This window comes from Diceros bicornis, chromosome 2 (assembly GCF_020826845.1).
Source record: "Diceros bicornis minor isolate mBicDic1 chromosome 2, mDicBic1.mat.cur, whole genome shotgun sequence".
NCBI lineage: Eukaryota > Metazoa > Chordata > Mammalia > Perissodactyla > Rhinocerotidae > Diceros > Diceros bicornis.
Genome location: NC_080741.1, coordinates 54,876,649 through 54,896,816, shown reverse-complemented (window position 1 = coordinate 54,896,816; position 20,168 = coordinate 54,876,649). Strand labels below are relative to the sequence as shown.

Genomic DNA, 20,168 nt, shown 5'->3' with positions numbered 1-20,168 from the left:
TCTGGGACACACTCTCACTGAACCACAGCCCTCTCCTCTGTTGCATTCCCTCTGGCTGCATCAAATGCTCAGTGGTGTGATTACTTTCCATCTGCCTCCCCGCTGGCCTGTAAGCTCCATGAGAGCATGGGCCGTGCCTGCCCATTCGTCACCACACCTCCTCATGTGAATGCCTAATTTCTGGCACACAAGAGGTGCTCTGTGCATATCTATTAAATCAATATACGATGCTGGTGTCCCCAGAACCCAGCTCTGCAAACGCCACTCCAGTCGCTACAGTGGAGGAATTTACTCCTCCTAAACACACTGCAGTGAACTTTCTGGTGAGGCAAAGAGCCTTTTTGCATTGTGAATCACCTCCTAATCACTTGGCTGTACGCATTTGGGATGGCAGGTTTGCAGGATTAAAGGTGGAACCGTCTCATCTCCGACAGAAATATCCCCAATGTGTGAGCAACTGGTATCCACTGACATTCTGATGCAGAATTTGCTCTACATTTTTAAAAAGACTTTCTGCTGCAACATTTATTTTGATCAGGGAAAGAGACTGGGAGTGTTTATGTAAAATAAGACTAGTTTTCATTTATGATGTATTTGCACATGCTGAGAAGAAAATAGGACAATTTGACAAAAACAGGGCCTTCCATTTGCCACACATGTGAAGTGTGCATGTAAACAGGCATGACACAGCTAAGTGAACACTCAGACACAGTCACAGTGTGGTGGATATGCTGGCACGCAGGACACAGTATGAAGGGGCACTGTATCCCGGGGGTCTGAAGTCAAAGTGTCAGGGTTGCACACTGACTCACCCATTTTACTAGTGGAGTCCTCCTGAGCAAGTCTCTAAGTCTCAGTTTTCTCATCTGTAAAATGGGAATAACAACTGTTCCCACTTCACTGAGCTGTGGGTAGGATGGTACTGTACTAGATCAGGCTGGTGCCTGCACATAGTAAACACCACCTAAATGTTATCTAGAGGAAGAAACTTGGTAGACGGAGACATCAGTGCACTAATGCACAGGTGAGTGTCTCCAAGAAAAACGGGTAGGTGTTCTGGACAGAAGGTTGCACTAGCTTGGAGCTGGGAAGAGGAGAAAGAGTGTGAGAAGTGAAAAGGAAGAGTTCCTTCACGCCCCTGCCAAGTACCAACAAACAGCAGAGGGCCCCCAGGCCCTTCTGAGAGCCTGGGTCGCAGACAAAGGAAAGCAAAGAGCCCTACAGCATTTAGTTGACACGGACACCAAGGGTCTCCGCAGCCCTGTGGCCCGAGCAGTTGAACTTGAACACACAGGCTCCCACCTCCGAGCATGATGAGTGAGGGAAGGGCAGGTGCGAGTATCAGGGACCCAGTCATTTGCAGAAAGTGTTCATCGGCTCCAATGTCCGCAAGCAACTCTGGCTCCACACTGCTCTCTGTTCACTGAATTCCCTGATGTACCACTCCAGTGATAAAAGGGTTTCCAAGGTGCAGGAGAAAAACGAATGTTACCTTGTTCAGTGTCATAGATGTTCCCAGGTGTAAGGCAAGCCATTACGGGCTTTTCGCTACCATCATTCTTATAACAATACCAACAAAAGGGAGTCTTAGTAAGCTTATACCACCTCCAAGCCACAGTGCTAAAGGTTTCACATACATTGTTTCATTTAATTCTCATAAACCCTATGAGGTAGGTGTTATCAAAATGCCTACTCTACCCATAAGCAAGCAGCATAGCCTGAGCCTTGTGTGTCAGGATGGAGGCAACAAGCACACATCACACTCACACTCAGACCACACGCCCCAGAACAAGCCCTGGGGCCAACCCAGTGCAGCGCAGGAGGGCTGCTGAGGAGGCCTGAGGCCAACTGCAGGTCTACCTGTGTGTCTGCCCCATTCTCCCGAAACCCTGGAGGCCCAGCCCGCATCTCCTCAGCAAAGCAGTCCCTTCCTCATTCTTGGGGACCTGTGGCAGGTCACGGCTGGTTGAGTCAGTCCAGGGACAGTGGTTCTTAACCTGTTTTCCCCCCTGACCACATGTGACTATCAGCCAGGCTGCAGGACTCACTGCTGTAATGTCCAGAGGACTGAAGACGGTTCCACACTTCTCCCTCCCAATCAAAACTCAGATTGGAAAGTAAGTGCCTGAGAGTGATATTATCATAGGAATGACCTTGAATTCCCTCTGAGTCATTAAAAAAAAAATAAAGTAAATCACCTACAACTCTGGGTCTCTTACTATTACTGTGACGTTTCACAAATGTCGAGACACCAGGTAAAAAAAAAACCACTGTTAGCAATCATTCCTGCTCTTACATTGTCCTTTATGCCCCCAGCCTGTCGTTTCAGAATTCCTCTAGCCTAGATTCAGCTCCTATCCAACTGAAGCCTCGACTTTGATTTCTATTATTTGGAAAACAAAGAGAGAGAGAGAGAGATTAAAAAATACAAATTACAAGACCCTGAAAGTAGTATTATCTTATTAGGCATACATCTAAAACTATTGTTTTCAAAAGCAACCCCCCCACAAAAAAAATCAAATTCATATAGAAGTAGAATTGACAGACTGATTCGTTTGTGATCACCTGCAGCAATGCAGGAGTCAGGTAGCAATGTAGTAATGCAGGACTCGGGTAGTAATGTAGCAATGCAGGAGTCAGGTAGTAATGTAGCAATGCAAGACTCTGGTAGTAATGTAGCAATGCAGGAGTCAGGTAGTAATGGAGTAATGCAGGAGTAATGTAGTAATATAGGATTCAGTTCAACAAATATCTGTGGAAGCTCTTTTCTATTCCAGCCCTTCTGCTAGGTTCCCAAGGGGATGAAGAAAACACAGCCTCTGCCTCCAAGTTCGGGGGAGACAGCCCAGTGACAAAGAAACCACTATACTGTGCAGACATATATGAGGGACAGGTGACTGTTCTGGAGAGGAGGGCTGAGGCCAGAGGGAAATATAAGTCTCCGGGGAGGCTGGGCTCACAGGAAAGGAGGAGCCTGGCCAGGGTGGCAAGGAGAGCAGGCTCCCATGCATGGCAGAGCCTAGGGGAAGGCCCAAGGCCATTCAGGGAGTTGGAGTCCCGGGACCATGACAGGGAGGAGGAGGAGAGAGGTGGCCAATAAAAGAGGACAGTGAACCAGCATCAGTTCTTCCTGCACACATGCTGAAGGGTAGGGCAAGTCTGTACCTGAGTTTCTGGGCAGAGCCACATCGGGAACCCACCCAGGGAGCAGGGGCCTGGACACCGGTCTGGCGTGACGAGCCAATGTGTATCAATCAAGTGCCTCCATGTGCCAGGTGCCGTGCTCAGTGCCGCAGCTTTAACTTCCTCTAATGCTCAAAATGACACTTAGCACCTGACGGATGGAGAAACTGAGGCTTAGAGAGTGGAAAGCTTTTCCCCAGTCCACCAAGCTGGTACTCAGAGAACTGTGATGCATGTCCAGGCCAGCTGAACTCCAACCCCCCGATGGAGCAAGAAAGAGCTGGAAATAGTCCAGGATGGAGACGATGGGGATGGCAGGGGTCAGTGTCCAGTGAAAGGGGAGCAGAGGAACACAGAAGTATTTCGGAGACCCTTAGGGAGGAGGTATAAACTCCTTTCTCATGTGCTTTTTAGGGAACCACCCACTAGCATCTGAAGTCAGGCATTTGAGTTTTACTCCATTTAACGGAGTAGACCCAACTCTAGAACAGAGGCTGTGGGAGGTTTGTCTTGGAATTGTTTCAGAGTAGGTCGTGGAAGACGGTGGTCCTTACTGCTGCCTACAGCACATGGGGTAGTCGTATGAGATAATGCAGCTACAGTGCTCAACACAGCACGGCTCCTGTAAGTAATCAACTCACTCATTCATTCACTCATTCATTCATTCAACAAGTGCACCTTCTGGGCTAAAGATAAGCCTAAACACAGGGGTAAGGAGCCACATGACCTCCTTCTGCCACTCACACTACTCCTGAGAAAACAGAGACACAAACCTCTGCATACACACATACACATCTATGCAGACCTATGTTGTGTTGTGAAGTCATGTGAGAAGTGTAAAGGAATTGCCAAAAGAACTTGAACTCAGCCACTCAAACTGTAAATTTTAAGACAGAGAGAGTTATTCTGCGATATAAAAATATAATTTCCAAACTAGAAGAGAAAAACTATGAGTATTTTGGATGACAACTGTGGAGTCACTTCAGTGGCATATCTTGTGTGTGTCTTGCCAAACACTATGGTCCTGTTGTGCTCACACTGGTGGAATAGGGTTGGGAAAGTTCACCAGGCCTTGGAGATGACAGTAGGTGCCAAAGGCCATGTGGTGGGAGGTTCCTGAGTGTCTTCCTCTAGGGCCAAAGCTCTGGGTTCAGGCCTGATCCTCCCATCTTGACTCCCGATTCCATTATGGCCATGGCACCATCACCTCCTGTTAACGCAGGGAGACAGACATGAAAGCAAGATTCAAGCCTACTCCAAATGCTTCAGTTCAGAATTCCAAGGAGAAAGAAACCATTCAGAGTCCAAATTTGTTTTTGACATCTTGGAGTCAGTCTCTCTCTCTCTGTCTCTCTCTCTCTCTGTCACTGTCACACACACACACACACACACACACACACACACACAACCAGGGAAAAGAAATAAAAGGAAAGAAACAAATTTTAAACATAGCTTCTTAAAAGGCTCGTGAGCCTTCTTGCACATCAAATGGCTCTTAGAAAACAACATTTTAATGATTTCTGTGTAAACGAATCAGAAACATATGGATTAAATTTCCCTTAAAATATACACATGTAATTAAGGGGAAAAGTGCTTGGCAAAACTCATTTTGCATTTTATCAAACCTAACATCTGAAAAATCAGTTGAGACATCTGACAACTCCAAGCCCAGCAATCCTGCGCATCCCGGCAGCAGCACGCAGACTCGGCTTCCAAGCAGGGGACCCAAGTCCGCCTCACCAGACCTTTGCCTTTTCCTGGGCTTTTTAGAAGAACCCACTGGGTTGTAACAGACAGATTGATTCCCTAGGCTCTGCAACGGTGGTTGCAGGTCTCCCTTTTCCTGGGCCTGTGTTCATGTTCAGGGGCTGGACCCCCATGCACAGGACAGCCTCGAAGCCCAGGCTTGCCTGACGGGGCACCTTGCTGGGGAAGTCTAGAGGATGAAGGGCTAGGTTGGGTCCTGCAATTCACACTTCCCCCCACCTTTGCCTGGCAGTCCACCTCTCCCTGAGGCCCTCCATTATGGTGGAGGAAGGGGAACCAAGACTGAGAGTTATTTGCGGTTTCTTTTCTTAATCTGTGCAAGAACAAAGTGGAAAGGTTTTTTTAACTGCTTTCTTCTTTCATTCACTCACCTTGCAACAAGTATTCAATTACCACCTGCTATATGGGGCTGTGAAATCATCAGAGAAGAAAACAGATAAGGTCCCTGCCCTGGGGGAGCTGACCTTCCTGCTGCAGCTTGCTCTCCCGGGCCCAGGCCCGGGGGCTCTCACCTTAGCCATCCAGTGGGCCGCGCACCATTCCTCTCCCCTGGGTTTTCTCCACACTGGACCCTGGACTCCTCCTCCTTCCCCTGCTTCCCTCTTCTTCAGCGTGAGTGGGCCCAGTGTTCCACCACAGACCTCTTCCCAGCAAAGCTGCCAACATCTCCATGGTTTCCATGAGCTTCTGATGGCCCTCACAGCCCGTCACCACCTAGCCAGCCCTCACAGGCCCCATAGCTACCTTTCTGACTCCCAAAGAGGTCTGGCTGCTCCTGCTGCTGCTGCTGCTAGGGCCAGCCTACCCCACCCTGCTCCACAGCCCCCTAGACACCAAGCTTCCTCACTCTTAGAGTCCCAGCCCCATGCTCACCCACCTCAATACCTGCTCATACTTTAGTCTTTCTGCTGGACACACTGCACTACCAACCACTCCTTGCCTAACCCTTTCTTATCCTTCTCCTCTCAGGGAGGCCTTTCTTGAAGCCCCAGGACCAGGTCAGGCCCCCTGTTACACGCCCCTTAGCACTATACTCTGCCATTTGTAATTCTTATCACCCTGATCATAACTAGTCCAGCATCTGTCTTCCCCCACTGCTCAGGGAGCAGGGCCCATGTCTGTCTTAGTCGTGGGCACACCTCTAGAGCTTGGCACAGTCAACATTTGATGATGAATTAAGGAATGAATTAACAACTGGATGAGAATACTTTAGAATATTTAGGCAATATTTTATTTTTTCTCTCTGCTATTCCCCCATTTTGTCCCAAGCAGATAGTCAGAACCTTTGTACTTCTTATGTAAAAGATGTGTGCAGGGCTGATATGCAGAAGCTACATGAGCCAGCAGCTCTCCTCAGCTCCTGTTGGAACCTCAACTCAGTGAAGTTATTAGGTTGGGTGTCGTACAGGGAAGAGGAGGGATCTCCAGAGGGCAGCAAGAGAGGCAAGACTCTGGAGAAAGCTCTGGGGTCTCACTATAGTGCCCAGGGGGGAGCCCAGGGGGAGCCCAGGGAGAGTTAAAGCTTCAGGAGGAAGGCTGGCGATGGGCCTAGGACAGTGGGGTTCTCAGCCTGGGCAAAACTCCTGTACCCCAAGGTGGCCCAGAAGTAACTAAGCCCCAGTCACCAAGGGATCCTCAGGGACCAGGTCCCTCTTCTCTCAGACCTCACACCCAGAGAGGCAGCAGAGTAAGCTGGACTCGTCGTCAGAAAACGGAGGCCCACATTAGCAGGGACCTTCCTTCTTGTATGCCTGGAATAAGTCTTTGGCCTCCCTGACCTTTAGTTTTTTCATCTGAAAAATGAGAGACAAGAACACTGTCTGACCTCCCTCATGGGGCTGCAGAGGGACTAAGATGAGGCCAAGCTGCTAAAATGATAGAAAAGTCTAAACCAATTAACTTATAAAATTCGCATTTTCCTTTATCCAGCCTAAAACTGCTGAAAAGGAAGCTATTATCTTTATTTTTCTTCTGCTTGGGTCTAAAACACTCACATGCTACAAGCTTCTTTTCCTTCCCCATCACTCCCTGGCCAAATTACAGAATCATTTGTGTTGAATGTTATCTATGGGCACATTGCAAGCCATCACCTTTTTTATTCCACTTTTGTCATCTATCTGTCCTCTGTCTCGGCAGCTTTGCGGTTACTGCACAGTGATAAGGAGAAAAGTGAGGGAGAAAACGGGACAAGGAAAAAGGTGGAAAACCCTCAGATTAGTACCCTAAAACCCCAGAACAACACAGAATCATAGAACTGCCCTTCAGCAGTCACATGGGAAGATATAAGCAGAGGCTTATAGTCCAAACCCTGGTCTATTTCCAGTTCTTGGGTTTCAAGCACTTTAAAACAAAAATATTTGGGAGACAAATTACTGCCATTTTCCTGTGAGAAAAATGGCTCACAGACCAGCAGCCCAGGCACTGAGATGGCGTGTGGTTCAGAGAGGACATAATTAATGAAAATGCCAGTTCTAACCCTTCCTCTACCAGCCGGGGAACCCACAACCTGTTGTTACTCCCTCTGAGTTCCAGGTCTTCCTGTCTTAACCATAATTGCGAGCGAGAATCAAATACACTAATAATTTCATAATAATAACAGAATGTGTTGACATTTGTCAAGTCCCAGGCTCTCTGAAAAGCCACATGCTTTACCTGTGCTATCTGACTGCAACCCCATGACATGGGTCTTACTTTCCCTCCAGCAGGTGACAAGAGCCAACATCAGTGGTCTAGCCACTGCACCTCAACCCACACAAACATTATTCCTGCAGTGTTCACAGTGATCCCATGAGGTCAGTACCGTTATTATACCCATCCTACAGCTAAGGATGCTGAGGATTGGAGAAGAGAAACTTGCTCAAGCTCGTGTACCAGGTGGCCATCGTGAGCTAGGCACCCTTCTAAGTGTTTAATTCTTAGACAGAGACATTTTACACAGTCATAGATGCACTAAGGGCAAGCAATGGTGGTAGGAGGTCCTCACCTGGCTGGTTGGGGGGGGGGTGGTTCGGGTCCCTGGCTGAACCTCCCTCCCCACCATTTTCCAAGTCTCATTCTCTAGCTTTCTTGGAGAGTCTTTGAGCCATCCAATGTCCTTTCAAAAAGTTTCTTTCCCATTTAAATCAGGGTATGTTTCTGTTGTTTGCAAGCACTGTGGGAACACTACAGCCCTGGCTGACGTCTCCCAGCCCAGGAGGCACAGACATTGGCAACCCCCCACCTCATCGCACATCTGTGGGAAGTCCATTATGTAAAGAGCATGGCACTCGAGGCAAAGGGGGGGCACCAGGCTGAATCAGCAGGGTCCCCTACCCTCAGAGAAATCCAAGTGGAGAAGGAAAAAATTGTATGTAATGTACTTCTGGAACAAAGCAATGTTAGAACAAAGGAATAAACCAAAGTCACTTACATAACAAAAGACTGAAGGAATTAAAGAGGTTGTATGGAGCCGGTTTTCAAGAATGAGTCTTTGGATAAGCAGGAAAGGGGAGGAAGGGATAACAGGAATGGAGTGAAACAAGATATAATGAGGAAACAAGATATAACAGAGGAAAGAGAAAGGTATGAACAGAAGGGGATCTCACCTGGATGGACAGAGGTGAAAAATGGGAATGAAGGGGAGGGTTGAAAAGAGAGCATTTTATTTCACACACAGCAACATACAAACACACATACACAGATATACACACACATATATACATACGTGGATATACACACATATATGTGTGTAGGTAGGTATGCATATAATGTATGTATATGTGTGTGTGTGTGCGTAAATTTTACACCACTTCAGCCTAGAAAGTACTTAAAAAAGATCTCAGCTTTATCTGAATCCACTGTCAGATCATCAACAGTTCTCGCAAAAGCATCCTGCTCTGTGCTTTACTTACAGAGGAAATGGAGTTGTTCACAGCTCCAAAGGCATTGTCAGCTGGCCTTCAAAGCAGTCTCACAGGTAGTAAGACTCATGGGCTGCGGACACCAGAGCAGCCACTCCACAAGCCTCTGTTGAAGAGGTTTCATGAAGAAGCTGCTGCATCAGGCACCACGAGGACCCTATCTCACATTTCTAGAAACTCTAGGAATACTGCTCTTTGAATTTTCATGGGCAGTAGGACAGCTTGCCCACAGGTCACCGACTCTGAACCTGCAGTCTCTCTCAGGGCCTGCAAGAAAGGTACCTCAAGCACAGAGGTAAGCGCTGACCTGGCTCAAGAGCTTGGTTGCAAGGCCCAGCCAAGGAAGCAGAAAATAGATTGCAGAAATCAGCGAGATTCTACCGGCCAGTTTTGTCTCCAACTAGAAGTTACGTCCAGGAGCAGAGCACACAGCAGTTCCTAAGCAAATACCAAATCACTCTGCCATGTACCCACGGGGGTCCAAGCCGCCAGAAGAGCATGACCCTGTATTGGTTTCCTTTCTTGGGGGCAAGATTTCTAATCCGGGAACATCGCAGCCAGTGACCACGCTCTGAGCATGTGTTTTGAGTACATGTCATCAATAACTACATCTGAGCTGGAGGGCCCTCTAAACATGAAATACATTTCTGCAGCTTGAAAAGAAAAAAGACTGTTTGGGGCTGGTTTGAATTAGGTAGAATGGAAACAGGAATTTTCCTGAAGTCCCCTCCCCTTTCCCTTGGGCAGCTACTCACTGCCTCGCAGAGACAAGATACAGAGCCTGGCTGAACTTGGTCCGTGACCCCACAGGCTGGCTGGGGGACCATCGGGTCTGAGTAAGGGCAGTAGGCAGACCCCACGAGGGCTGTTGAGGATGACTTTAAATAACATTATCTATCTCCATGGATCAAGTGGCCTGACAGTCTTTTAGGGTTCTGTCTAGAATTGCAGTCACAATCGCAGTCTAGAATCTGTAGCCTGTGTGATCAATGGTGGTGCTGGTCCCTTACGTGTCGCTGCCATCAAAAGACACAATTATACCTTTAAAGCTCAAGGTGCAATTAAATCTCTATAATGGTGCTAATGGCTCGGGCAACCTTGAAGCAGCTGCCATATTTTAAAAGATCATTCTGAATTGTTTTATGTCTGAAATTATTCTGTAAAATCTTGTTAAATTTTCATTTTCAGTTGAGAATGTATTTAATGCTGAGAGGAGGGCTTCTTCAAGCCATACTGCACAGGAGGGGGTTTCCTTCATCAGCTGACAAGATCCCCCTGGAGAACTAAACTCCACTGGACAGAGCTGAGCTCAGCCCTCTAAGGCATGGGCTCCATTTGCCTCCTAAGGAAGAGTCCAAAGTCAACATTAGGTCACAGGATACAGTCCAGTCCAGAGCCCACAAGGAGAGGTTCAGATTGACATCACTTTCTTTAAGAGGGTGAGAGAAAAAAGACCAACATGTGGCTGCCCACATGAGCCAGTGGTCAGGTCCCCTCCTTGGTGTTCTCATTGCCCTCCCACTTTCCATAATGGTGGCCAGTCTCTAATGATCTCATTCTCTGTCTGTTCCCCAAGTAAACTGTGAACGTCTTGAGAGAGGGGCTGCATCTGTTCACCACAGGGTCCCCATGACTGTCAGAACAATTAATGAATGGAGGACTGCCTCCGCTGAATATTAAGGATGGGTAACAGGTAAACCAGGAAAGGGAGACACTAGGTATGCAGCCACAAAGAACAGGCAGGAGAAAAATGTTTCAGAGAGTGAATTGGAACTTTGTAATCACTGACTAAGCTCTTTAAACAGTGACCTAAACAATTTAGAAAGGCAATTTATATTCATGTTATTTCCCGACAATAACAATGACAGGTAAGTTGCACTGAGCACTTTCCGTGAGTGTCTGTTTTGGTGAGGCTGCATACAAATCATTTCATATCCTCACAATAACCCTGAGGGAGGCAGTACTCTTATCTGTATTTACAAAGAGGGAAACTGAGGCTCAGGGAGGCAGTTACTTGCTTAGGATCAAAAAGCCAGCAAGGGAAAGAGCAGGATTCAAATTCAGAGCCCTTCTCTTGACGATGACATTCTTGTACATGATACTGATATCTGGTGTAAAAATACTGGCACCCAGTATTTTTAAAGCCTCAACGGCAGACAACGGGGCAGATTTTTACTTTAAAGGTGCCATGGCTTTCTGATTGGGAGGATGGCTCTTTGTTTAGGAGTTTCCTAGGTATGACAAAGCAGAGCAAAATCCTACTCAACAATGGTAAGGATGAGAAGGGTAACATCCTTAACTTGAAACCTTTATATGCACCATCTGTTTAGTCCTCACAACCACCCTGTGAGATAGACACAATTATTATGCACATCCTAGAGATGAGGAAACTAAGGTCTAAAGAGAGGAGGTGGTGCACCCAAGGTCACAGCCAGTAAGAGATGGAGCACGGGGTCTAACCAGAGGCCGTCTGATGCCCGAGCCAGTCCTTGGCCACTATAATCCCAGAACAGCAGAGTTGAGTAGTTTCAACCGAGATTGCATGGCCCACAAAGCCTGATATTTACTACCTGGCCTTTTACAGAAAAAGTTTGCCAACCCCTGGACTACATGTTAGGGAGCTTGATGCAAACAGCAGCGGGGGAAACAGCAAGCCCAGAGTCTCCAGGCAGAACAGGCACACACTTTGCCTGTCCGGCTGACGCTGACACACCCAGCATCACACAACATCCCCAATCAGACAGCCCTGCCCCTCACACCCCTACTCTCCACGATCTAAAAGGAGCAGCAGCATGAGTCTTACCTTTGTTGTACATGTTCGTTGGCACTTGGACGTCACTCAGACTGATGTTCACAGGCAAATTGTTAAAATGGTCATTTGGGGCTAAGATGAATTCTTTCCCCAGCTCCAAAAAATTCCCGTCTTTGTCCCTTTCATTTATCAGCACAGCATTGAAGTATTCATACTGAAAGACAAAGTCAAAAAACACGACATGTGGCTTAGGGCAGAAGGCTGTGAATTCAGACAGACCTGGGTGTAGGCTGCAGGCCGTCCCCTATACTTGTGGATCCTGCTCTGGTCGCGTAATTCCCTTTAGTCTCTTGTATCCTCCATGGCTGCTTTAGCACAGGTGTGATAGCACTATAAAAATATTTCCTGATGTCATTAAATATTTTTGGAAAACATAAATTTAAGGAGCTGCACAGTCCTTCTTTATGTAACTATAGAGAAAACTGCCCTAAAAACATTTTAATTCTTTAAATTTTGAAGACAGACCCTGCCCTTATGCAGCCTACATTTAAGTTGAAGGAGATTGGAAATCCACAGAAAATAACAAGTAAATATATAATATGTCAGATAGTCATATTTGCTATGGAAAAATAGTAGAGCAGGTAAGGGAGACAGCAGCAGCGGGAGGACTGCGTTTTTATATATGGTGCTTGGGGAAGGTCTCACTATTACGGCAACACTCACACAGAGACTGAATGAAGGGAGGAAGTGAGTTGTGTGGGCATCTGAGGGGGAGCATCCCAGGCAGAGGGGACAGCATGGACAAAGGCCCTCAGATGAAAGTGTGCTGGCACATTTTAAAAATGGCTACTTCGAGGGCTGGCCTGGTGGCATAGTGGCTCAGTTCACATGCTCTGCTTCGGTGGCCCAGGGTTCGCTGGTTCAGATCCCAGGTGTAGACCTACACACTGCTTATCAAGCCATGCTGTGGCAGCATCCCACATACAAAATAGAGGAAGATGGGCACAGGGTGTTAGCTCAGGGACAATCATCTCCCTCAAGCAAAAAGAGGAAGATTGGCAACAGATGTTAGCTCAGGGCCAGTCTTCCTCACCAAAAAAATAAATACATAAATAAATAAAAAATAATAAAAATGGCTACTTCGTCATCATCATCATCTAACACACATAGAATGCTCAGCTTGTGCCAGAAATTATTCCAAGTGCTTTTCATGTGTTAACTCATTCAATTCTCCTAAAAACTCTATGAGGTTGGTTTTATAAGTATTCCTGCTTCACAAATGAGGAAACTGAGGTATGAAGAATTTATGTATCCTATCAAAAATTATACAGCTGATAAGCAGAGCCAGCACTCCAATACATACAGCCTATTTCCAGAGCCTGTGCTCTTATCTATTGTGCAGTGTTGCAAGATGGCAGATGGCAGGTGTGGTTGGAATTATCAGATTGGGAATTTAAAATGATATGGGCACTAATGGAAAAAGTAGAAAACAGGTAAAGGCATATGGATAATACAAGCAGAGAGAGAGACATTCTAAGAAAGAAGCAAAAGGAAATGCTAGAAATCAAAGACACTGTAACAGAAATGAAGAATGCCTTTGACAGCTGACCAGCAGGCTGGACACAGCCAAGGAAATAATCAGTGAGCCTGAAGATATGTCAATAAAAACTTTCCAAACTGAAAAGTAAAGAGAAGAATGGAAAAAACGAAACAGAATATTTGAGAACTGTGGGACGATTACAGAAAGTATAATGGGAATATCAGAAGGAAAAGAAAGAGAAAGCAACACAAGAAATATTTGAAGTAATGATGGCTGAGAATTTTCCAAAATTAATGACACTCAACCAGATCCAAGATGCTCAGAGAACACCAACCACATGAATATAAAAGGAATCTACACCTAGGCATATCATATTCAAACTGCAAAAAATCAAAAACAAAGAGAAAATCTTGAAAGAAGCCAGAGAGGACCAAAAAAAGCTTACTTATAGAGGAACAAGGATAACGATTACATCATACTTCTCTTCAGTAACCATGCAGGCAAGAAGAGAGTGGAGTGAAATACTTTAAGTGTTCAAAGAAAAGACCCACCAACCCAGAATTCTGTATCCAGCAAAACTATCCTTCAAAAGTAAAGGAGAAATAAAGATTTTTTCAGACAAACAAAAATTGAAAGAATTTGTTGCAAGCAAACCTGCCTTGCAAAAAATGTTAAAAGTTCTTTAAGAGAAGGAAAATGATATAGGTCAGAAACTCTGATCTACATAAAGAAAAGAAGAGTGTTATAGCAGGAACAAATGAAAGTAAAATAAAATATTTGATTTTCTTATTCGTAACTGACCTAACAGATAACAGATTGTTCTAAATAATAATAGCAACAAATTATTGGGTGATTATAGTTTATGGATAAGTGAAATGAATGACAGCAGTGGTATAAGGGACTGGAGGAGGAATTGGGAATACTCTGTTAAAAGGGCTATTTGAAAGTGGACTTGAATTAGTTGTAAATATATATTGAAAACTGTAAGGCAACCACTAAAGTTATGTTAAAAGGAAACATAATTTATATGCTAAGAAAGAAGAGAAAATCAAGTCATATGAGATGATCAATTAAAATCAGAGAAGGCAGAAAAAGAGTGGAAGAGAAAGAAAGAGAAAAAAAGAACAAGAACAATGAAGAGAAAACAGTTACAAATATGGTACATGTTAATCCAACTATAGCAATAATCACTTTAAATGTGAATGGTCTAAATATACCAATTAAAAGACAGAGACTGTCAGAGTGAATAAAAAAACAAGACCCAACTATGTGTTGTCTACAAGAAGCCCACTTTAAATATAAAGAAGAGATAGATTAAAAGTAAAGAAATAGAGAAAGATATACCTAATCAAAAGGAAGAGATAGATTAAAAGTAAAGAAATAGAGAAAGATATACCTAATCAAAAGAAAGCTAACACTAATCAAAAGAAAGCCAGTGCAGCTAATTAATCTCAGACAAAGCAGACTTCAGAACAAGGAAAATTACCAGAGAAAAAGATAGGCATTACATAATGATAAAAGGGTGAATTGTCCAAGAAGACATAATAATCCTTAACATGTATGCACCTAACAACAAAGTGTTAAAATACGAGGTAAAAACTGATAGAACTACACGGAGAAACAGATGAATTCACTATTACAGTTGAATACTTCCACACCCTTCTATCAGTAAGTGACAAATCCAACAGGCAGAAAATTGCTAAGGATATAGTGGAACTAAACAGCCCTATCGATTGGATCTAATTGGCATTTATAGAATACTTGATCTAACAACAGCAGAGTACACATTCTTCTCAAGCTCACATGGAATAATCAACAAGATAGATCACATTCTGGGCCATAAAACACACCTTAGCAAATTTAAAAGAATAGGAATCACACAATGCCTGCTCTTATATTAAACTAGAAATCAATAACAGAAAGATAGCTGGACAAATTCCAAAATATTTAGAGATTAAACAACATACTTCTAATTAACACATGGGTCAAAAAGAAATCTCAAGAGGGGCCAGCCCAGTGGTGCAAGCGGTTAAGTGCACATGCTCCGCTGCAGCAGCCCAGGGTTCGCCGGTTCGGATCCCGGGCACGCACCAACGCACCGCTTGTTAAGCCATGCTGCGTCGTTGTCCCATATAAAGTAGAGGAAGATGGGCACGGATGTTAGCCCAGGGCCAGTCTTCCTCAGCAAAAAAGAGGAGGATTGGCATTGGATGTTATCTCAGGGCTGGTCTTCCTCACAAAAAAGAAAAAAAAAGAAGTCTCAAGAGAAATTTTAAACTAAATGAAAATTAAAATACAATTACCAAATTTGTGAGATGCAGCAAAAGCAGTGCTTAAAGGGAATTTTATAGCACTGAATGATCATATTAGAAAAGAAAAAAAACTAAAATTAATCATGTGAGCTACTTTAGGAAACTAGAAAAAGAGGAGCAAATTAAATCCAAAATAAACAGAAGAAAAGAAATAATTTTTTTTTATTTGCAGAGCAGAAATCAATGAAATTGAAAACAGGAAACAAATAGTGAAAAGCAATGAAATTAAAAGTTCGTTCTTTGAAAAGATTCAGTACAGTATAAAGATATAAAGCAAAATCAGTAAAGGGAAGAGACACATAGGGCGAAGTCTAGAGGAATTCAGATGCAAGCTTCCAAGAGCTCTTTCCCAGTGCAATCACACAAGATGCACTTAATTCTTCCAGCAACAAGCTGCGATAACACACTTGAAATGTTGCCTACCAGGGAGGCTTCAGAGAGACTTAGTGCTAAGGATTTTTACTAGGAGTTGGTCATGTTGCGACACTATTTACCAACATAACCTAGCTGAATTTATACAACTCCACACCTAACAACTGAAGAGCATACATTCTTTTCCAGATCATACATTGAGCCATCAAACAAGTCTCAGTAAATTTAAAATGTTTGAAATCCACATAGTATGTTCTCCGATAACAATGGGCTAAATTTAAAAATCAATATATAATAATGATATGAAAAATATCAATGGTATCTAAGGAAAGATATCTAGAAAAATCCTAAATATTTGGAAATTAAACAACATATTCTTTAATAATACATGTGTCAAGCAAGAAAAGACTTGGAAAATTAAAAAATATTTTGAAATGAATGATAATGAAAAAAAATCAATATTTGTGAGATGTACCTAAAATAGAGTTTAGGGAAAAATTTACAGATTTAAAAGCTTATAATAGAAAAGAAGAAGATTTTAAGATGAATAGTATAAGACACTACCTTAAGGAGATAGAAAAAAGAAGAACAAATGAAGCTCAATGTTAAAAGAAGGAATAAAATAATAGAGATAAAAGCAGAAAACAATAAAACAGAAAACAAATAATGAGAAAAAAATCAATGATATCAAAATCTGGCTCTTTAAAATGATTAATGAAATCATAAAACCCTAGTAAGACTGATGAAGAAAAAAGTAAGAAAGCACAAAATATTAGTATCAGGGACGAAAGAGGAAATATTATTACAGATCCTACAGATAATGAAAGGATAAAAGAATATTACAAACAACTTTATGCCAATAAATTCAATAACTTGAATTAAATGTCAAATTCCATGAAAAACAGTAATTACCAAAACTGACACAAGAAGAAATATAAAATATGATTTGTCCTATATAAACAAAAAAATTGAGTTTACAATTAACAGCCATGCTAAAATAAAGAAACAAACAACTCCAGGTTCAGATGTCTTAAGTGATGAATTCTATCAAATATATAAGGAAAAAAATACCAACTATCTTTTATAAAGTCTTTCGGAAAATTAGAGGAGGGAACACATCCCAACTTGTTTAACGAGGGCAGCGTAACCCTGATACCAAAACCAAACAAGAACATCTAAAAGAAAAAATTGCACACCAATATCCCTCATTAACCTAGATGCAAAAATCTTTACAAAATATTGAATTAAATCTACCTATAATTAAAAGGATAATACATCACAACCAAGTTGTATTTATGCCAGGAATTCAAGACTGGTTTAACATTCAAAAAATCAATCAACACAGTTTGCCCTTAACAGAATAAAGACAAGAAAATCATATGACCAAATAGATGCAGAAAAAGCATTGAAAGAATTTAATTTTTGTTCATCATAAAAACTCTCAAGAAATCGGAAATAGGATAAAATGCCCTCAACTTGATAAGGAGCATCTACGAAAAATCTACAGCTAACATTATATTCATGATGAAACACTAAATGTTTTTTCCTCTAAGATCAGGAACAAGTCAAGGATGTTTTACCATCTCTTTTCAACATCGTACTGATGGACCTGGCAAATGCAGTAAGACAAACAGATAGATAGATAGATAGACAGACAAACAGACAGACAGATAGATAGGTGCCATAATGATTGTTTATGTAGAAAACTCTAAGGAATCCACATAATCTACTATATTTAGTGAGTTTAGCAAGGTCACAGGATATAAGACCAACATACAAAAATCAATTGTATTTCAATATACTAACAAAGAACAATTGGAAATTGAAATTGAAAGAACAATAGCATTTACAATAGCCTAAAAAACATAAAATAGGTATAAATTTTTAAAATTATGTGCAATACCTGCATACTGAAAACTAAAAATATTGCTGTGAGAAATTAAAGGAGGCTTAAATAAATGGAGAGAGATACTTTGCTTAAGGATTCTAAAACTCAGTATTCAGATGTTAATTCTTTCCAAACTGATCTAAAAATTCAATGAAATTGCAATCAAAATCTCAAAAGGCTTTATGTAGGAACTGCCAAGTTAATTTTAAATTTTATAGAAAAATAAAAGGGACCTAGCATATCCAAAACAATTCTGAAAAAGAAGAAAATAGTCCAAGGACTCATATTTCCTGATTTTTAGTCTTACTCTAAACCTAATTAATCAAAACAGTGTGGTATTGGCATTAGAATAGACAAACAGATCAATGGAACAGAGAGAATCCAGAAATAAAGCCGCACATATACAGTCAAATGATTTTCAATAAAGGTGCCTAGAAAATGCAATGGGAAAAATGTTTTCACCAAACTGTGCTGGAACAAATCCTAAACCATATGAAAACAACATCCTCAACTTCTAATTCACAACATACACATATTAATTCAAGAAGAATGATAAACTTAATGTAAAAGCTAAATCTATAATACTTCTCAAGAAAAAACTGAAAAAATGATGAATACATTTGTAGCCTTCAGATAGGCAATGATTTCTTAGGACAAAGAAAGCACTTATAGTTTTAAAAATTGATAATTTGGACTTTATGAAAATTGAAAACTTCTGATCATCCAATTCACCGTTAAAACAAATAGGAAAGCCATTGTTGAGGAAAACGTATTCATAATATACATCTGACAAATGTACCCAGAATACGTAAAAAACTACTATAACTCAACTTAAAACATCAATTAAAATATAGGCAAAAGATTTGGACACCTTACAAAGGAAAGTACATGAATGGCCAATATGCAAACCATTCAGGAAGCGCAAAATAAAATAGCCATCAGGGAAGTGCAAAATAAAACTCCAACTAGATGCAATTTTATACCCACTAGAATAGCTAAAATTAAAATTTCTGAAAATATTAAATGTTGGCAAGGATGTGGAATAACCAGAAATCCCAATATGCAAACAATCAAAAAAGTCAAAAGAAAACAGTCATTAGGGAAGTGCAAAATAAAACTCCAACTGCAATTTTAAACCCATAGAATATCTAAAATTAAAATTTCTGAATATACTAAATGTTGGCAAGAAATCTCATACATTGCTCATGGAAATAGAAAATGTTACAAACACTTTGGAAAATCATTTTGAAGTTTCTTGCAAAGTTAAAACATGTATCTATCCTATGACCCAGCAATTCTACTCCTAGGTATTTACCCAAGACAAATGAAAACATATAGCCACAAATGTTTGTGTGAATGCTTATGGAAGTCCCATTCACAGTAGCCCAAAACTAGAACAACCCAAGGGTCCACCAACAGATGAAATGATAAATCTGTGATATATTCATACAATGAATGAATTATCCATTATTCCTGATTACCACTCAGGAACCAATTACTGATACACTCAAAATATGAATGGATCTCACAAACATTTTGAGTGAAAAAAACCAGAAACAAAAGAGTACATGCGTGTGATCCCATTTCTATGAAGTTCTAGAACAGGCAAAATTATTATTCAATAGTGATAGCAATCAAGGGTTGCTTCTCGGGGGGAAAGGTGAAAATCTACTGGAAAAAGACACAAGAGAACATCCTGGGTTGCTGGAAACATTCTCTATCTTGATGGGGTGTGGGTTACTCAGATGTATTCATCTGTAAGTATACATTGAATTGTACGCTAAAGAACTGTGTGTTTTACTATATAGAAATTTATGCTTCAATAAAAAAATTAAAGTAAAAAAAAACTTTTTAATTTTATTAAACTATTAATTCAAAAACTTTACGGAAACAAAACACAATTTAACAAATTTCACCCACAATTTTTTAAAGCACAATTTACTGTGACATGATGCCCAGAAACAAAAGAAAGAAATCATACCTTTCTGCTGAAGCATCAACCAAGGAGACACCTTACCAGGCAGAAACGCCTTGACCAGCCCATGAACTACCAACACCAAAGGGGAGGCCCATTCTTCTGAAGATATCTGCTTTCTAGGAAACATGTCAGTGGGGATTCCTCCCACAGCTCCATGTTAAGTGAAGTCTTAATCTTCCACAGACCCAAGAGCTTCACAGAATATTATCAACACTTGTAAAAATGTAAGCCTTCAACACCATTGTTTCATTGTAACTGGATGTTAAATTAGCAAACAAAGCCTCGCCCTGTCTGGTAAAGGCCAGCGCAGTCATGGTTCATGCATAGGCTCTCTGGAGGCAGCTTCGAAACTGTCGTTTAATTGAATAAGCCACACACTCAGAATGAAAACGAAGGAAGGATGAAAACATAAGCAGGATTTTGCTCAGTGGCACTCATCCTTCACCACGGACAACTGTGCTCTGCTTCTCCTCCTCA

At 42.0% G+C, this 20,168-nt stretch overlaps 1 protein-coding gene across 1 annotated transcript in view; it reads right to left on the bottom strand.

Moving 5' to 3' along the window:
* CACNA2D3 (calcium voltage-gated channel auxiliary subunit alpha2delta 3) overlaps positions 1-20,168 on the bottom strand; it is an 853,260-nt gene that overhangs the window by 524,509 nt on the left and 308,583 nt on the right. The window contains exon 5 of the mRNA XM_058561298.1: positions 11,653-11,815. Within this exon, the coding sequence (XP_058417281.1) occupies positions 11,653-11,815 (163 nt within the window). The remainder of the gene's footprint in view (positions 1-11,652; positions 11,816-20,168) is intronic.